The 19,413-nt window shown below is 62.7% G+C and overlaps 1 protein-coding gene across 1 annotated transcript in view; it reads right to left on the bottom strand.

Annotated features, from left to right (window-relative positions):
- Positions 1-11,400: 11,400 nt before the first annotated feature.
- The window catches only part of USP53 (ubiquitin specific peptidase 53), a 34,384-nt gene continuing 26,371 nt past the window's right edge, over positions 11,401-19,413 (bottom strand). The window contains exons 15-16 of the mRNA XM_045831288.1: positions 16,265-16,361; positions 11,401-15,158 (exon numbers count right to left, since the gene is read on the bottom strand). Coding sequence (XP_045687244.1) covers positions 14,159-15,158; positions 16,265-16,361 — 1,097 coding nt within the window. The 3' untranslated portion in view covers positions 11,401-14,158. The remainder of the gene's footprint in view (positions 15,159-16,264; positions 16,362-19,413) is intronic.

Consider the following 19,413-nt stretch of genomic DNA (forward strand, 5'->3'; position numbering starts at 1 on the left):
CTGCTGTGTAAGTAGTCTCTCCTTTAAAAAAAAAAAAAAAGCTACGTGGCACAACCATGTGTATCAATAGACTGTTTGGGGGTTTTCCACACATTTGGGAAACTAAAAATGTAGACCATTTTGGGGGGCTTTTAAAGTCTTGCACTGGTTTTAAAATAATCATCAGTCAAGTACACTATTACAAAAACCACATGTCCAACCAGAACACGCAGAGATAAGGAAAGCGAACGGAAAATTATCCCCGAATGATCCCCGACCCGGAGCTGGTCGGCACTCAGACTCAGCACACCCCACTCCAGTCACTGTCCCAGGTGGGAGCGTGTGCCCCACACACACAGCGCTGTGGCCGCACGAGAGGACCCAAAGGACGTGCACCTGGGGGACCCGCAGCCCGCCCCCCGCCCCTCCCCCGTCCCCGACTCCCAGGCCTGGCCGAGCGACCCCACGTGAACGTTCTGCTCCCCTGCCCCCCTCCCGCTGTCCTCCGAGGTCAGAGTCTCCGGGTGGAGCCCCGGGGACCGAGCGCCCTGGCCCTCGGGCACCAACTGTGTCCCCTCCAGGCCAGCCCCTCCTCAGGGGCGCGGCCGGGAGCCGGGCGCCAACCTCCTCCTCTGCCCAGAGCCTCACGTGAGGCTGCGTGACAGCAGGGGGTGCAATGGCGGGGGGGGGCACTTTTTACAACTCTGTCTCTGTGAACTTTTGCTCCGGGCGCCTCTTCCCACGGACGAAGATCACAGCGTCCGCCCAGCTCCCGCCGTGACCGGGCGCTGTCCCGAGTGCCCGTGTGTGGGGCGGACGCGCCAGAACGTGGGAGCGAGAGATCTGAGTGGGAGGCGTGAGAGAGCAGATCAGAGAATCTCTCGCACAAGCAAGAACCGAAGCCCCCTGTTCATCTGTAAGGCCACTGGAAACGTCACACAGGACACGGCCATCACTCAGGTCTTCGCACGCTCTGTCTGGAAGTGACGGTTCACAGCGAGCCCACCTCTCCGGCCCCCCCTGCCTGCCCCCACCTCTCCGGCCCCCCCTGCCTGCCCCCACCTCTCCGGCCCCGCCTGCCTGCCCCCACCTCTCCAGCCTCGCCCTCCTGCGTGTTTGGAACGGGGAAGCGCAGGCGCCGGCCGCACCTGGCCGTGGGGGAGCGGTGCACGCCGGTCTGCCGGCTTGTGGACGCTGTCGGGGCCCGGCTGAGCACGGGAGCAGAGGCCTGGACGTCCAGTCCGGGACATCAGGGTCAACGCTGTTGCCCAGACCGCCATAAGTAAAACACCTTAAGAGAAAGCGCCCCCTCACTCCCCCGTGGTGCCCCAGAGCAGCGCTGCACACCCTGCCAGGGTCAGGCCCGTCTCCGGTCTGGCCGTACGGTGGGCCACCGTCTCCACCACAACCTGCACCCGCTCCAGGGTGGCGCTCCCTCCCGCTCTGCGCGAGGGCTGGAGAGCAGCCTGTCACTTGCCAAGTGGCTGCCGCTGCTGCGGCCCCTCCTTAGGAAGCGGACCTGGGCATCAGGCCAACCCAGCTGACCCGTGGGGGGCGCCGACCAGGGCAGCCGGCCTCACGCAGTGGGGCCAGTTCGTGGGCGCTGGCGAAGGGGCACCCCCAGTGCCCGAACCCAGGAGCACCGCCCCTTGGAGAGTTTGCACAGTCGTCGGAAGGGAGGAAAGAGGTTTGGAGGGGCCAGAGCGGGCAGGCGGCGCGGGGAGGTCACGAGTGTGACACCGTGCGCAGGCAGACGACAGCAGTTAGGAGCCGCCGGGGCAGCAAGCGCTGACACGCTTACATGCGGAACGTGGTGTCTGGGGCGAGCTTTAAAATGCTCCCCCACCCGCCGGGGGGCACTGAGGGAGGGACAGATGAGGCAAGACTGGCCACAGCTGGCGACTGTCGCGGCCCCTGGGGAGTGCCGACGCCCAACGGGTCCCCTGGGTGCTGAGCAGGGGTGTGACAACTCATTAACTTGTCTCCCTGCATTCCCACTTGAGATTTTTCCATAACAAAAACCTGAAAATACAGTTCAGACATATATAACTGCAGAAGCCAAGTGCGCCCCGTCCCTTCCTCGCCGTGACCTTGTCTGAGTCCCCACCGTCTGTCCCCCGATTCCTGGGGTGACCGAAAAGACCTCCCACCCTCTGCGCCCCCTACCCCAGCCTCAGCCTCTTTGCAACGCAGCAGCCAGGGAGACCTTCAGACACCGGCCGGAGACCACGCCCCCTCCGCTCGGAGCACCGCCCCCCCCCAGTCCACGCGGGCGGGGGACAGCGAGGGCCCTCGCGGGGGCGGCAGACCCTCGCGCGGACGCAGGCCCCCCAGCCCCCGTCTGACGGTCGGGGGGCGGTGTCTGGGGGAGGAGTGCCCCGAGGAGAGAGCAGCCTGGAGCCGAGCCCGAGGGCAGGAGCAGGGGGAGAAGTGTGGCGCGCAAGGAGCGCGCAAGGGGCGGCTGGTCAGAGTCCCCCAGACCCCCGGACCTGACCGGAAATGAGCACGAAGTCCGGGAAACGCAGGCGGACTCAGCCCTCGGGGCCCGTGGGGACGGTGTGGGAAACAGACGGGGCGTGGGGTCGCACATCCCCCCCCATCCTGAACTCCAGGGCCGTCCTCCCTCAGCAGACGGGGACAGTGGGACGACCCCCTGCGGCGGCCGTTCGGGGCGGGGGGGGGGGTTGTTGCGGACCGAGCACCCGCACGAGGGGGCCCTGCGTGAAGCCCTCCCCCAGCGCACCCGTGCTCCGCCCCGCGCCCTTCTCTGGCAGAGAAAGCCGGGCGCGGTCTCTCTGGACGCCAGGGAGCCTTCTGTGAAACTGCCCGGCCACCCACCCAGCCACTCGGGGGCCGCCCCTGCCCCGCGGGGGCCACCTGCTCTCTGCAGCGCCGGTGGGAGACTGCCACCTGCTGGTCGGGCCCGGGAGCGCGGCGGCGGCCTCGGGCGGCAGGTGCAGCTCCGCGGGCGGTGCTCCCGGAAGGTCGGCCACACTGCGCGCTGCAGGTTGCTCAGGCAGTGCTCAGCCCCAGCCCCAAGGCCTGCTCAGCCCCAGCTCCCCAGCTCCCCAGCAGCGACACAAAGCTCCCTTCCGTCTCCCACACAGCCCCCCACGGCGGCGCCCCTTTATTCGCTCACACAGCGCCGTGCACCGGGCATCAAGGAGCCCCTGCCGGACGCCCCTGGGAAGGGGCACCAGGCCACTAAGAAAGTCACCACACAGATTCAGGTCCTCGGGTTCACCCGGGGTCTGACGGGAACACCAACAGCAGCAGCAGCACCCCCTTCCGCACCCCCCTCCGCATGCGCTAACACACAGGGTGGCGTCCGCCCAGGGCAGCAGGCCCAGGGACCGCCCTCAGACCGCCGGCTGGAAGAGCCATCCCTGGGGAGTGGACAGCCAGTGACACAGGCCGAGGCAGGAGAGGAGGCATGTGGGGGTGCGGGGTGAGTCGTCCCGAGAGCATTCTCTCCACCTCCTGCTCGCCCGCTGAGAGCTCCCTTGGACTGAAGGGTCCCCGGAGGCCCCTTCGGTGACATCTGCACCCCCGGGGAGAGAAGAGGGGACCTGACTGCTCCGGCCTCTCGGAGCAGACGGGGAAGCCGAGCCAGAGAGGTCGTGCACCTTGGCCAGGGTCGGCAGCCAGGAAGCGGCTGGGCCAGGATTTGAACCCCAGCTACCTGGTTCTAGACTGTGTGTTCTAGAGTCCGGATTTGATTTTTATGGTCATGCGTTTTGAAATGTTCTTCCAAACACTCATCAGCCAACTTTAATTGAACAGTTGTTACGTGTGGGTGCTGGTCCACGTGGCAGAGATGCAAGAGTGGACCAGACGGCAGCCCCCGGCCTCAAGGGGGGCCCAGGGGCAGCACAGGACAGGGGTGGGAGCACCTGCAGGGCGGTGCTGCGGAGAAAACAGAGCCAGGGAGGGGGGTGTGCTGTGCTGGGGGGACGGCGCAACAAGGCCCCACCGGGCGCTTGGGGGAGAAGCCGGGCAGGTGACGTGGGAGCAGCAGGAAGCGGGAGGAGTGGGGGCGTGAGCCGTCCTGAGCACGTTTCACCTGATCCGGGAAGAGAGGAGCCCGGGGCGGCCACTCCACACAGGGTGGGCGGAGAGGGCCCCGCAGCCACCCTGGGGAGCCGCACTCCGCCAGCAGGCTCACGGGGCCGGGCGGGTGGGCCCACGAGCATGGCCCCCTGCCTACCGCACACGGGAACTTGTGTAGGGCTGGTTTGGGAGGTGGCTATGATGCTGAAAACGTCATAGACTTACTCCTCCCGGTTTCTAAAGTCAGTACCCTAACCGTTTGCCACCCCCCTGCCCCCTACCCCTCCACTGGCAGTCACTGCGCTCTGCAGCTGGTGGGCAGAGCGCCCCCGCGGCAGGCAGGTCTGCCGCTTCATGGTGCCGTCCCAGTCCCCTGTTTTCTGTCCAGCCCCCCACGCGGACGGGGGTGTCGGGATTTTCTGCTCTCGCTGCAGAACTGTTTCTCTGGTTAGTTCTACCCACGTCTCCTTCACAGACTCTGACTCTGGGTGCTGGAGGCCTCTGACCACCTCACTGGGCAGCTCCGGCTCGTTTCTCGATGTTTCTGTGGAGGGACAAGGCGTGCAGCTGCCCAGCGGCCTCGGTGAACAGGGGTCTCCTCCGGACACGGCGCCCCCTGCGTGTCAGCAGGACGCCCACAGGCGAAGGGGAAGGGGGGCCTCCCGGGGACCGCAGGGCCCTGAGACTCAGACCCAAGGCACCCTCGGCGACCACCGCAACCCCACCGCGTGAGCCTGGGCCTGGGCGCTCGGGCGGAGCCAGGCCAGCACCGATGTCGCCCAGCCTGCCTCCTGTACTTCCTACCCTGTTCCCAAAACCCTTCCTTCCCAGCTCCCCAGTCTCATGTTTTCGATGAGGAAATCTGGAAAATGTGGAAAAGCACAGAGGCCAGGCTGAAAGGGTCTGCGGCCCCCTCTCCTGGGGGCGGCCACGGCCGGCCTTCCCCACATGCCCGCGGAGTCCGGTTCGGGCGTTTTGTCCGTGGCAGCTGCCGCCTGCCACCCTCTCATGGCGCACTGTTACTCCGGGGCGCGCCTACCTGAGTACCTGCACGTCCGCCCTGGACGCCTCTTGGGTGATTTCAGGCCACGTGCTGACTCACCCGCAGTCTCCACCCTCCGGGACTGTCCCTCCCACGCCCTTCCTCCAGACGGAAACCGGCCGTTTGCTCCGCTGGTGAGCGTGATGACGTTTCAGGGTCGTGGGTTCCCCACCTTTGTCACCGACGCCTGCCTTCCGATTCAGTGACCTCTGCCCTACCGAGTGGCTTTAAGCCTTAGGAAGCAGCGAAATGCCTTATTTTAAAGGTAATATCTCCCATGACACCCTTAAACGTGAAGGAAACGAGACCGAGCTCTCCCAGGGGCTGAGGTCCGTGTGGTGGTGCGGGGGATGGGGGGTGGGCGGGCAGCAGCTTGTGCACAGCCCGTCCCGGGTGGCCTTCCCACCCCCCGCACTGCGGTGCCGGCCCGCGGGGCGCCGGGGCGTGCCTCACGGTCGTCGGGAGGACGCACACGCCACCTCGCCGAGAAGGCCCTGGTGAGATGCCCCCACCGACACTGCCATGGAAATCAAGAAGGAACTACTTTGGATTCAGGCGCACCACCCCAGGTGACACCCAGGTCGCCACTCCCAGGACTCGGGCAGGCCGTCCCAGAGGCGACCTGAGTGAGGACCCCGGGCCACTCCCCAGGCCCCGGGGGTGGGCACACTGACGAAGCAGGCAGCTTTCCCGAGACCACAGGCAAGAAACTTCGCTTCCACCTACCCGCTCCCCCTGTGGGTCTCCCTGCTCCCTGAGGGAAATGAAAAGGGGAAAGACCCTCCCCTCAACAAAGCCTCCCCTTCCTTCAGCCATTTCTGACAGGGCTGCCTGGGGCCTGCTTGCCCGTCTCCCCCACTGCCCTCTGCCCCCCCTCACCGTGGGCTGTCCCCCAAGCAGCGCCCCACCCTCGGGCACTGGGTCCTCGCACTGCCTTCTCAGCGGGGCGGGCATGGCCCGGACACCCCCCTCCACCCACCAGCTCCCCACGCCCGGGCCACGCGAGCTGACCGCTCTGACCGCCGGCCGTGTCACTTCTGGACCGCCGGCCGGGACGAGCACACCTAAGTTCTGCTGCTGCCGCCAGTGGGGCGCCGGGTGGAGCGCCTGCGGAAAGCGGATCTGCGACCGAGGACACACCGTCGCTCTCCTCCTCTTGGTGAGTTAACTGGGCCCAGAAGCTCGAGGGCCGGGCCCGCCTCGCCGTACGGACGTCAGACGGGAGCTTTCCCTGCGCACTGGAGACAGGCGTGGCGCCGGGCCCGGCCAGGGGGCGAGCCGGGGCAGTAAGGGGGCCCCACCCCGTGGTTCGACTCCACAGGGAGCACCCTCCTGCCTCTCGTGGGGCCACAGGTGGGATCAGCACGGGCTCTCAGGGAGGGGACACTCGCCCTGTCACGAGATGTTACGCGTGGCTCCCAAGCCGCCCCTGTGGCTCCACTAGTTAGCTGCTACAGACCAGGCCTCACCTGCGGGTAGACCAGACACCCGGACCGAGCTGGCCAGGCAGCAAAACCAAGCCTTACAGCCACCAAGGCCTGCCTCGGGCCTCGTTGACGTCAGGGTCCCACAGCCTGTTCTGCTCCCGCAGGCCGACAGCAGGGCCCGGAGGGCGGGGACCTGCAGAGGCCCGCACGCCAGGTGACGAGACTCACCACCCCCGACCCGCCGGGTCACACGCGAGTGCCTTTCTGATCTTATCCACGAACAACACCGGTCTTTTCATCGCCCGGGATAACAAGGCACGCACGGCATTCCAGCCTGCATAGCTCGCGAGGGCTCCGATTCCTGACCCCCGCTGTCACCAGGCGCTCCGCCTCACCCGTCAGCCGGATGACACGCCTGGGCTCCTGTGTTCTTACAGTGGAGCCACACACACACACACACACACACACACACACACACACACGCAGCTGAGACGTCACAGAAAACCGACGTGCGCATCGCCACCCTCGCTCGGTTCTTTTCCGGATGGAGAGCCTGTTCCCAGGCTCCGGAGTGTGCCGGTTGGGAAAGCAGTTCCGCCTCTTCCCAGAGTGACACACAGAGGGTCTGCCATCACTGCGATCGCTGGCTCGGAAGGGCGCAGTGCAGCCCACGCCCCTCACCTGGACCAGGGACCCCACAGGCAGGCGCCCCACATCCTTGGGACCAAGAGCCGCTCGCCGGCACCCTGTGACGGACAAGATCAACGCTACCCGACAAAGGAGCCTCAGCCATTTGCTGGCGCCGACCTGCTCCTGGGTGGGAGACGGATTCGACGCAACACACGGAAACGCGCCCGGATCCGTGGGGTTCTGTGGACTCACCCTCGGGGTGTACTCTGCGTCGTTGCGGATCCGCCTCTGCAGACCCCTTGCCGCCGGGCTGCCGGCCAGTTCCGCTGTAACGGGAAGCATCCTGTCCCCGGGAGCTTCGGACAGGGGAAATGGAGCTCAGAGCATTTCAGCCCAAACCGTGCCTCTCTGGCAGGTGGACTGTTCTGCATTCAGTGCAAGCTGAGAAACAGCAGGTGCACGGAGGGCCCTCTGACCTCTGTTTCTCTTCCTCTGACCTCTCCTCTCCCTCCTGACACGAGGAGCTAAGGTGCCCTCCCGGACCAGGCGGAACAGAACCATTTCCATCAGCGGGGACGAGGCATCAGATGAGAAATCGTCCCGAACCAGCCTCGTGAGACACGCCCTTATCTCCCTCCACAATTTGTCATGGCGGGAAGCCCTGGGGCTCGTCGGCTCATCATGGAAAAGGTGTAAAAACTCCCTGCCCTGGTCACCTGTCCAGGTCTCGGGGCTCCTGTGCACGGAAAAGGTGAATAAACTCGTATGCTCTTCAGTTAAACTGTCTAATGCTGCTTTCGTTCTGGGGACCCAAGCAGGGAAGAGGAGTTTTTGCTCGCCACTCATTGCCTTTCCGGATGCACTCTGACCTTGCTGGGTGGGGTCACACTGCAGACCCCGGGATTACTCTCAGATTCATGCCCACGAGGAACGTGCAGAATTCTGTCCTCTGCTCCTTAGAAGCTCGAGCCGACCAGGGTGATTGGCACCTCATTATTAAATCCCCAAACAAGCGTAACATGCCAGGGAAGGCACAAAACCCAACCCTCTGACACCCTGGCACGACATCCAAGGGGAACGCGGGACACGGAAGGAGAGGCGCCCGGGGGCGCGCCAGGGTGGAGCCGTCACCCGCCGGCATGGGAGTGATGGTGACTTCCGGTCCCGCCAGAGTGCTTCTTCCAGGGAAACCTGAGCAGCCAGCTCTGCGCCCCGAGGCCGCAGGCGAAGGGGCGGGCCCGCTTCTGCAGCTGCGGGGGCCGGCCGCCCCGCCCGCGGAGCTGCCTGCCGGCCTGCACGGACGCCGCGGGCCGGAGGCGGGGTCTGCGCGCTGGGGGGCGGGGCCGCCCACTCCGGGGCGGGGCCGGCCGCCGCGCATGCGTAGGCGGTGGCTCCGGGCCGCTTTCTGGCTGCGGGAGGGCGGAAGTGCACGGCCCGCCAGGTTTCCGGCTGCCGGGGCTGCGGCGGCGCTGCGGTTGCGGGATGGCGGGGCGCGCGGCGGCGGGGGGCGACCCGGACGGGCCCCGGGAGCGGCGAGGCCCCGGCGAGGCGGCGAGGCCGCAGCAGAACCACCAGGCGCGGCCTGAGCCCGCGGCGGGCCGGCTGCCCAAGCACTCGTACTGGCTGGACCTCTGGCTGTTCGTGCTGGTGGACCTGGTGCTCTTCCTGCTCGTGTACCTGTGGCCGTGGTGAGAGCTGCGAGGCGGGGCGGCGGGGGCCGGCGGCGGGGGGCAGGGGCTTCCCGGGCCCCCGGGCGCGGCTCTGGGGACCGGTGTGCGGGAAGCGGGCTCACGGCCTCCTCGCTGCCCCGAGACGCGGCAGGTGCCTAGCTTCGTGGAGCTTTTGTCGTTACCACGGGGGCCCCGGGTGGCCAGGTAGTGAGGACTGCAGTGACGTATCTGCAGGCGTCTCAGGCTCCAGCAGCAGTTTCCCGGGGTTGCCATTTCAGTGGACGTAGCTTCAGCCTGGGGCGCCCACCCCCCGTTTGCACCCTCCCACCCACCCGTCCCGAACACCAGCGGACTCATCGCGCAGCTCTGTAGGTTCCACTCGCAAATCCATGCTCCCTGTTCCCATCGTCACGTACTCGGGAACAGTTCTGGCAGCAGGAAAGGGCCGGGGGCTCAAGAGGCAGCCCGAGGGACACCGGGCCCAGACGCACTTGGGGGGGCGGGTGGGGACAAGTGTGGAGAGAAGCAGGGAGCCAAGGAGGCGCCTGGGGAAGAAAAGCTACTGCTCATCAGACAGGAAAAGGCTCCTTGGGCCTTGGAATGGATCACGCCTGGGAATTGGCACTCTTTTTTTTTTTTTAAGATTTTATTTATTTATTTTTAGAGAGGGAAGGGAGGGAGAAAGAGAGAGAGAAACATCAATGTGCGGTTGCTGGGGGCTGTGGCCTGCAGCCCAGGCATGTGCCCTGACTGGGAATCGAACCTGCAACACTTTGGTTCACAACCTGAGCTCAATCCACTGAGCTACGCCAGCCAGGGAAGGAATTGGCACTCTTGATAGGCAATTGCGTCTTCTTTCCCCACCTTCACCCAAGTCTCAGCACAGAGTTGAGCATAAGCTCCTATCTGACCTTTGTCACCTTTGTCTGACTTCTTGGGTCTGTGTTAGGTGAGGAGGGAGAGGGGTGAGTGGGGTGAGTGGGAGAGGCGGGTGTTTGTAAAGGCAGTTTCCACACTTCTCTACCTCCCCGCTTTTTTGTAGAGATACCTCAAATATAGTGGGGGTTTTTTTAATTACCTGGATTTTCAGCTCTGGGGAGAAAACACAAGGCTTTCGATGAATAGTTCAGGCTACTTTTTGCTCTTATCAATATGTCCATCATTAGGAATGGGCAAGTGACCAAGACAGGTGACTTCAGCAGTTGGTATCAAGTATTATTATGGGAAGAAAGGAAACACTGTTGACAAATACTCATTTTTTACAGACGGGTGGCCTGACACCCACATTGAGATGTCGGCTCCGGGACCGGGTTCTGAAAATGACGCGCTGCTGGAACGAAGAGGACAGACAGGGTTGTCCAACAGAGGTTCAAACTCTGACGGACCTTCCTCTCGTCTTGCACGTTTGTTACTCATTCGGGGACTCGATTCGATGGGTAATGAATGATGCATAGCTAAGCTCTTAAAACTAGACTCTGATTCATGTTTTAAAACTTTTTCAAGCATCTGATGGCTTTATAGAAGCTGAATTAAAATATTTATATGGAAAGGTTTAGTGTATTCATTAAGAACTACAGTAATGTCTTCTAACATTTTAAGGGTTGGCCAGGGTTTAGCGTGATGCAGATGATCTGGTGAAGATGATAAGGTGAAGTCCCTCAAGACAAGTAACTCAGCAGGGCGGGAAGGATTCTGAGACAAGTGGGAAGCCGCACGGAAGATGCAGGTCCAGGAAGCACCGGCTCTGCCTGGGCCTCGGGCGTGGCTGCCAGATGGACACCTTTTCCGGGAAGGTGGGCGGGGCCCGACGGCAGAAGGCTGGGGCGCAGGTCTTCCCACCCCACTCCCCTCTCCGCCTTTCAAGCTCTGGAACTCCCTAAAATAGGACGGTGTGTTTCAAAGCCGTTTTTTATAATTAGGGTTGCATTAAGAATGCTTGTGACCAAAACTTTTTTTTTTTATAATGTCTGTAACTTAACTAACTAGGGTATTTCAGCAAAGTCAGCGTATTTTACTCATTCAGTACATATTTGAGCTTTTAGTGTGGGCCGAGTCCAGCCCCGAGGGTCGCAGTGAAACCCGGGACTGACTTTGGAGCACTTGACCCGTGGAGCACCCGGAGGAGCGGGGTGGGGGTCCCCGACACTGTGCGAACCAGCTGCTGCCATGCTGCCTGTAGTGGCTGTGGCATCCGAGAGACGCCCCTTGCGTAGCTCCCATGGTCTCACTGCACTGGAGGTGGGGGCAGCATGAACACCTCTCCTGTAGCTTGACATGAAGTCACACGCACAGACTTACAAGCAGGCCGCCTTTCTGGGCCCGAAATCGGCCCACGACCACGAGGACGGAGAGTTCTGAGCATTTCCAGTGCCGGGAGGGTGGCGGACCTCCGGGCTAGGTCGCGCCCCTAAGCGGGGTGAACAGAACTGGGGGTCGTGGGAGGGCGGGTCTGGTGCCCCCGATGCTGCACAGGAAGTCGCCGCCCACCAAACTGCCCCCTCGGCCCAGCGGCGGCCACAGGCCCCGCCCCTAACCTTCCCACACTGATGCGCCGAGAGGAGCTGACAGACACGCTGTGACAAAAACAAAGACGTCAGAAGAGTGAGCGGCCACGTGGTTTTAATCTGGAGAATTTCACAACAGAAAAAGGCTGTGTTAGTAACTGTTTGAAATGAACGGGCTGACCAGGAACCGCGAGGAAGCCCGGAGGGTCCGTTAACCTGAAGACGTGAGGACGTAACGCGCTCCACGCGCCCAGGCCCCGGGTGGCACGGGGCCGCATTCAGAGCCCCCGGGGTCTTCGGGGCCAGCGAGGCCAGTCATGTAGAGGATACTGCCGGGTGAGGGTCCTCCGACTGTGGCCAGTGGGCCAGCTGCCGCTTTTTATAAGGCCTGTGAGCGGAGAATTATTTTTGCATCTGAAAATGACCGAGAAGAATCAAGGCCCCCTGGACAGGTGAAACTTGTCTGCAGCCTCGGACTTCCACATCCGAGTTCCGCGGGGCCTACGTGTGCCTCTGCAGCTCTCCAGGGAGCTGTCTGTGGGACACGCCGGGGCCCGCAGGCCTGCGCTGCTGACCCTCTGGCCGCCTACAGAGGCTCGGCCAGCCCCGGTGGGAGCCCTGCTCTGCGCCCCACTGGGAAGACGCTGCATGGTCAGAGGCAGCCCCCGCACCCCTGGACCCGGGACTGACGGACGTTTCTCATAAAACGCCTGATCCACACGGGGGAGAGGTAGCCACGGCTCGTGGATGCCAAGGAAAGTCCAACTGTATCAACTTAAAGGTCAGTTTATCAAAAAAAAAGAAAGTCTGGAACCAGAGAAACTGATTTCACATGAAAATAGAATATTTGGAAGACTAATACAGTATTTCGAATATTAGAACTGGTTGCGTTGCTTCAAAAATTATCACAATAAGCTTGTAACCAGAAGAAAACACCTATAAAAATAAATAGGCACCCTAAAAATAACACGTTTGCATGTGAATTGTTAGTTACTCAATATGCACTCAAACTACACGTGGAGTGTTGAGTCAGCTGGGGACGTACGGCGGTTTCCGATGGTTGGCACTGGGGCCCGAGCCCGGGGGAGGGAGGGGGGGAGGGGGGCCCCCCGCTGGACAGCGCTTTAGGAGGAGCCGCAGCAGGACATTTCCAGTGGGAGTCTGCAGCTCGGTGGCAAGCTGAAAATACAAACCTATGAGATTGCTGTTAAATATCAGGAATTATTTAACTGTTTCAAATAATACAGTTCAGCTAGACAGCTTGACAAAATAGAAAACAAAAAAGCCCACAGAGCTTTCAAAAGCTATTAAAAATACTTGGAGCCCATTTTCTAGTATGTTACAGTGTTATAAAAGCAATATTTATATATGCTGATATTTCAAATACTATTTTACAAAGTTTACAGTATGCACAAATGTTCCGTACTAAAAGTTATGTTAAAAAATAAGCTTTCTCGAAAGATAAAATTCAATTTGGTTGGTTTTCAAGTATCTCTAAACTCAGAGAAGGGCTCGCCGCCGCTGTAGTTAGAAAGGGCCGTTTAAGCGTCTCTCGGCGGGAGGCGGCGTGGACCGGGATGCGGGAACGGGGTGAAGTCAGATCTTCTCGAGCAAGTCCTTTCTAGTTGTCCAGAAGTACGTTTAGTCGTGTGCATTTTGGAATATTTTAACAATTTGTGGGACTGCCCAAAACATTAAATTTAGTAGTTTGTTTACAGAATTAACAAGTTATATCTACAGACTTTATCCACTGATGAACGCAAGGAAAATTTTAATTCTGGAATTCTTAGTTGCCTGGACTGGGCAATGTAAAACTCGTCGAAGCCACAGTCGGCCCGCTCACTGCGAAACGGAAGGACAGCAAGTGAAATAAGGCGACTGAAGTAGCACTCCTGCCCTTGTCGGGTCGCCGTCACACCAGGAAACCCCTCTGCTTTACCTAACGGAGACGCCCCCGTGACCGTGAGGGGGAAGCAGCACGCCGTGAGCCCTGAGCCCTCTCAGGAGAGGCAGAGATCTGGTCCGGGAACCCCGAGGGTTCCGGGTTCCAGGCGGAAGCTCCCCACGGCGGCCGACCGACGGCAGGGCCGGGCTCCAGGCGCACGCAGGACAGTGGCTGGCCCCGCACACTGGGCCCCCGCCGCCCGCGGCAGACCAGGCCCAGGTGAAAGCCGTGCACGTGTCACGTAGAACCAGAAAACTGACGTGACAGGTAAACGGACCGGAGCACTCGGACCGCCGGCAGCGCACCTGGCGGAGGTGCTGTGTGTGTGGACTCACAGGACGTCGCGGCCTCGTGCTGCTGGCCGGGCGTCCCGGAGACGGGCGTCCTGGGAGCAAAACCAGCGTCTTTGGCTCAGAGCTCGAGACGGGAATTTAAAGACCTTGTTATCGTTCAGGCCTCTCCCCCCAGACACGACCGGCTCCCCGGGCCGCGGTTTTCTAAGGCGCTCGGCCGTGCGGGCCCACGGCCCCACGTCAGGAAGCAGCGGCCGGTGTTCTCGGGCCCCGCTCTGACCGCGCACTGTGCACCCCCGGCCTGCCCCTGGAGGCATCTTCCCACCTGCGCGCACAGGTGCTGGCTCGTCTCGTCCTCAGGGGCCACGACCCACAGAGTACTACAGGGCGACTTCCATTCTCGCCCTACTGCGGCCGGCGGCCGGGCGCACCCCGGCGTTCCGTCTCTCCGGGCACGCCAAGACTATGCGAGGGGGTTTCTAGAACACCCAGAGAATCATCCAGGTGCTTCCAGAACGCTCTAAAACTGCCACGGTGTGTGCTGCCTTCTCCGCTGGGCTTGGTTGGTGCGTCCCGTGCCGTGCCGTGCCGTGCCGCCCTTAGGGCCCAAGGGCGTCCTCACGGGTCTCCGACGGCGGGGCGGCCCGGGTCCACCTCTCTGCCGGGCGGAGCAGTGCGCCCCGGGGCGGCTGATGGCATGGCCCCCGGGCCTCCTCCTCCTCCCGGAGCGGCGGCAGCCTCGCTGCAGGAGCCCATGCGCTCCAGCAGGCAGAGCCGGGGCCGCTGGTGGTACTTCAGTCGGTAGGTGTCGGTCATGCAGCTGTCCACCGAGAAGTAGGTGGTCAGTGACACCGGCTCGCTCGGGCAGGCGGGGCCAGCAGCCACTCCTGGTTGGCACCGCGCAGGGACAGGGGGCCCCGCGTTGGCGTGGGCACCCCCAGCCGCGGGGCTGGACGGGCGGCCCCACGCGGCGCCCACAGGCCCCGCAGGTCTGCTGTCCCTCGTGCATGTCCGAGCGTCGGGGCCCGGCTCCAGGGCCAGGCCCACACTGGGCCGCGGGGGACCGGGAGGACAGGCTCTGCGTGGTGGTGCCTCGGGAAGTCTGGCCTCGTCTCTCCTCAACGGTGGCGACACACTGGGGACCGCATGCTTTTTTGGCGGCAGAGGGGGCGGTGAGTCCTGGTGGAGGAGCTTTGGAGCCGGAGCAGCGTCAGGCCTGCAGGCGGCCAGGACCCCGTGGGCAGGGCCTTCCAAGGGACAAGACCCCCAGGGACACGGCACCGCGGGCCAGAGCTGCGGTGTGGCGGGCAGCGGGGCAAGGGGCGCAGCGTCCGCCTTCAGCCCAGCAGCGGTCCTCCCGGGTGGGACAGCGGCGTCACCTCTCCTCCGCCCGGACGCAGGAAGGTCGTCAGTGTGGGGAAGGAGGCCCGTGTCCTCGGAGCCCCCTGTGCGCGGCCGCCCCGCGCTCGTGCCGTGGCCGTCCCGCTGCTGCTGCTGCTGCTGCTGCTGCTGCTCCTCCTCCTCCGGGCGGGGAGCACGCTCCCGGGCCACGCGGGCCTTGCGGGTCTGCGGGCTGGACCAAGGGGGCAGCTTGCCGCTGGCGTCCCGCACCGGCGACCTGGAATGTGGGAGCAAACGGGGCTGTGACACGCAGACACGCGGAACCGCGGGAAAGGCAAACATCGGTCCCCCAATTTCACCCCCAACACGCCCACGCGGTTTCTGCAACACGGCAGCAATGGGAGACAGTTCAAACCAGGTCCGCCCTACACCCTCTGCCTGCGGGACCCTTCTTCTGGCAGACCACCTGGACGCTCGCCAGGAACACCTGTCTCTGCTGGGACCGACGTTCCGGCGACTAGAGGAAGTGTGGTTAGAAACTGATTGCAGCTCACACACCCTGAAATTCCACATTTGTGGACGCACCGCGGCACAGACTCAGAAAGAAGTTACAGGCAAACACCTCCACGCCCTGACACACTTCCCGACGCACACGCACAGAGTGAGGTGCAGTCGGAGGGGCCCTTTCATTCCAGCACACAAGGACAGCACAGTTTAAAAACATTCAGTTACTCGCCCTGGCTGGCGTAGCTCAGTGGACTGAGCGCGGGCTGCGAACCAAAGCATCGCAGGTTCGATTCCCAGTCAGGGTACCTGTCTGGGTTGCAGGCCATGACCCCCAGCAACCGTACATTGATGTTTCTCTCTCTCTCTTTCTCCCTCCCTTCCCCCTCTCTAAAAATAAATACATAAAATATTTTTTAAAAATTCAGTTACTCAAGACTGCCTCTGCTCAGGCAGTAACCGACTCTGAAACTGAGGACAAAGGCATCGCATCGCGGGTTATTTTCCCACCCGACTACCTTCACCGTGTAGCTACACGGTCTCGTCAGGGCGGGGCGGAGGGAGGGGGGTCTGCCAGGTGGGCAAGGGCTCCGTTCCGATGCCGGCTCTGCTGCTTCGGGCAAGCCACCTGATCTGAGCCCCAGTTTTCTCTCTGGGAAACGCCGTCCGCTCCCTAGAACCCCGTGGGGCCCGTGGGCCTGCCTCCTGCGGGGGGCCGGGGGGACACAGGCACCCGGACACCTCAGCCCCATGGCTCGCTCAGCCCCACGGCTCGGAGGGGCGGCGGGTGTCTCCGCCTTTCTGCCAAACGCGGAGCTCCCCCAGGACACGCGTTGGAGAGAGAAGATTCTGGTGTTTCCGATACTTCCCCTCCGCTACCTTTTCCCCAGAGGGTCCTTCATCTGCGGCCGTGGCTCTGGGTCGCCCTCCTGAGAGTTGCAGCCTACCTCCAAGTTCCGGAATTCTCTCCTAAAGCCTGAGGGAGGAAGTGAGAAACACAAAATCACTCCAGTTCTTCCAGTTAACAAACACTCATTCCGCAAGACTCGGCTCGACTCGAATAAAACCTCTTCTTTGAGGCTTTATCCAGAATGAAGGGCTGTTTCCCCGGTTTGTCACCACTCGAAAGTGCCCGCAGCGCCGGAACAACACTGTCCCCGTGGGCGGGGGGACCCGCCCCCGGCTGCGCAGGGGGGGGCCTGTGCGGAGGCGGGAGGGGTGGGGGGGAGGAAGCCTGTGCGTGGAGGTGGGAGGGGTGGGGGCCTGCACGGAGGACGGCTGGCTCAGGCCGTGGTCTGCAGTCACCGCCGATGGGCGGGGGGCTCGAGGGAAGCCCCTGAACCCTTCCCCTCCAGCATCCCCGCGTGAGAACGAGACGGCGGCGCCAATCCCACTGGCCCCCAGGAAGGCGAGGGGCGTCGCCTGAACTGAAACGAGGGGGCGCACCAGCGTGATGGGGGAAGTGCCTAAGCTCCACCCTGGGGACCGCTTCCACTCAGACAGACGGCAGCCAGCCCCGTTGACTCAGGCTTGGTGGCCGGGCAGAAATCCCCCGAAACGAGAGCCGTGAACACCCGACCCCAGGGAACAGCCGGCGGTGTTTACCGCCAGCGATGAGGCCCCAGCCTTCAGGTGAGAGTAAGGATTTCAGGAAACTTGGGCCGCCGCCACGAGCTCTGCAGCCTCCCCAGAATTAGAAACACTTCTGCTAGCATCCGTGCGGACATTAGCAAACATGGTTTAAAAAACACACGACGAAAGTGCCCACGACTGACCGCACAGGACGTCATAAAACCAGGCGTGACCACAGTCAGTCATTCTCTAAACGGATAAATAAGTTTTTAGAACGTTAGGTCCGGATGCCGAGTGCAGCACGTGTCGGGACACACGACTGTGACCACGGCAGGTCTGTGAGGCCGTGCGTATTTCCAACAGCACCGTGGCCTGCGGTCGGGAGGGCTGCAAACCCCCGGTCTCGCAGGCGGAAGACCAGCTGTCTCTCCAGAACCCACAGGCGCCTCCGTGACACCACCCCCTTTGCGGTCCCCAGGAGGGCGGGTGGCCCAGCGCTGCACACGCTGGGCGGTGACAGCAGCCTCGGGGAGCCCGTGCTGTGCCCCCGCGTGGACGGAGGTCCCCGCGCCAGAGCCACTACCCCCCGAGGTCACGGGCAGCATTCCCGTCCGAGGAGGCGAGGCCCCTGGCTCGAACACCAGGCACGTGGTGCGCCCCCCGCGTGCCGATGCCCGCAGGGGCCAGCGGCGTCCGCGGCGTGAGCCTGCGCTTCCGGGCGGCGGCCCCCGCCCTGCCTGATGCCGACGCGTCCTCTGAGCCCCCGGTGTCAGACGGCCTGGCCCTCGTGCTCCCTCGTCCCGGGCCCCCGGCATTCCTGCGCGACCGGACCGAGGCACTGACTGGAGACCGAAGGAAACACCGTCTGAGGGTTCAGAGCAGCGGCTTAGCTCCTAACAGCAGCAGCAGCAACAGGGAACTCGACCGCAGACGCCCTTTCCACCCCCGACCGGGTCCTCCGGGCGTGTTTTTAAAAGCTGCCCCGCCACTCGAACTCCAAGGGGAGTCACATTGACCGAAACACCTACGTGTCACCCGACCAAGGAGGCCGTGTTTGGCTTTGGCCGGGCTCTGCCGGCCGGGTCTGGGAGCACTCCCCGAGGCAGACCTGGGCAACAACACCCAGAGCGGGACGCCGTCTGTGCGCAGCGGCTCACACCGAGACGACCACAGCTGAGGGCAGTAGCAGCCCGAGGGCACCGCGCAGTCCCAGACGCGCCCCCACCCCGCGGCCCCGCAGGCCCCGCTGCCCTGCGGCTCCCCGAGGGCTGGGGCTGCCTCAGCTCCCCGCGCACAGGAGACGTTCCCGGAAGTCTGCAGGGCGGAAAAGCGACCGCAGGAGACACGTGCTCTTTTCCTTCCTGACGCCACCCCCACCCGGCCCACCCCGCTCCCAGCCCAGGCTCCCGGGACCAGGGGGGTGTCAGGGGAGACCCGCTCTCCCCAACCTCCCCGGCCGCCCCAGGTCTCCCCGGGCCGCTCTAACCGACCGCACCCACGAGGGGCGCACGTCCCGGAGTCTCGGCTGCTGGTGAGCCGGACACACGCGGCCTGACAACCAAGCCCCTCTCTGGACAGTTACTGTTTGATTTAAAAAAAAAAAATGCTGTCAGAAAGAACCTCGATAATGTTTCCTCTTCACTGAACATTGTAACTTTACATCACATTATGCTTTTGCACCCACTCTGATTTCAACTTCAGAATGTTCACTTTACCTTTCACTTACTCTTTCATTCCAAGTTTACTGTACTCACAAACTCGATATTCACAAAATGCTAATCCTCCAGCGTGTGTCACTTTCATGAGAGCGTCCACCCAGCGGCCAGCAGGGGGCAGCAGCGGCCTCTGCAATGTCAGCACCGCTGTGGCAGGCAGGCAGGCAGGCGACCAGGCGGCCTGACTTCAGAATTCCAGCTCGCTTAAAAATAGACCTGTTATTTTCCCTTCTGCTGACACAGACACCCGTGTGTCTCTGCAGGGAATTCTGGCTCCAGGCTCTCTGCAAATCTAAAACAGGCCGATTTTAACACCTGGCACAGAGATACCGCAACGTCAAAACGAGAAGCCTCAGTGGATAGTCGTGACAGCTTGGTTCTGTACACGAAAACACCCAAAGCCCAACAGTCGAGAAACCAAACTTCCTCTGAAACGGCAGCCTGGGTTTGAACAGCCTCTGTGTGGCAACGACACCAAACAGCTGGCGGGGGCCGCGCCACCCCACCCGGGCGGCACAGGGGGGCTGTGGGACACGGGGCCTCAGTTACGGGGCCCACACAGTCCAGAGCCGGGCCGTGACTGGCGGTCGGATTCATGACAGTGAGACACCTCAACAAAATCTGAACACTTCAGAAGAACCACAGAACGGTCACTGGGTAAATACTTCTGGCTGCACTTTCCATGCACTAAAAGGAGCAGACGCCTTAACAACGCTCTGAGGTCACCGAACTCGGGGGAGA

Source organism: Phyllostomus hastatus, unplaced genomic scaffold (assembly GCF_019186645.2).
Source record: "Phyllostomus hastatus isolate PE091 unplaced genomic scaffold, TTU_PhHast_1.1 phas_contig_159, whole genome shotgun sequence".
Lineage (NCBI taxonomy): Eukaryota > Metazoa > Chordata > Mammalia > Chiroptera > Phyllostomidae > Phyllostomus > Phyllostomus hastatus.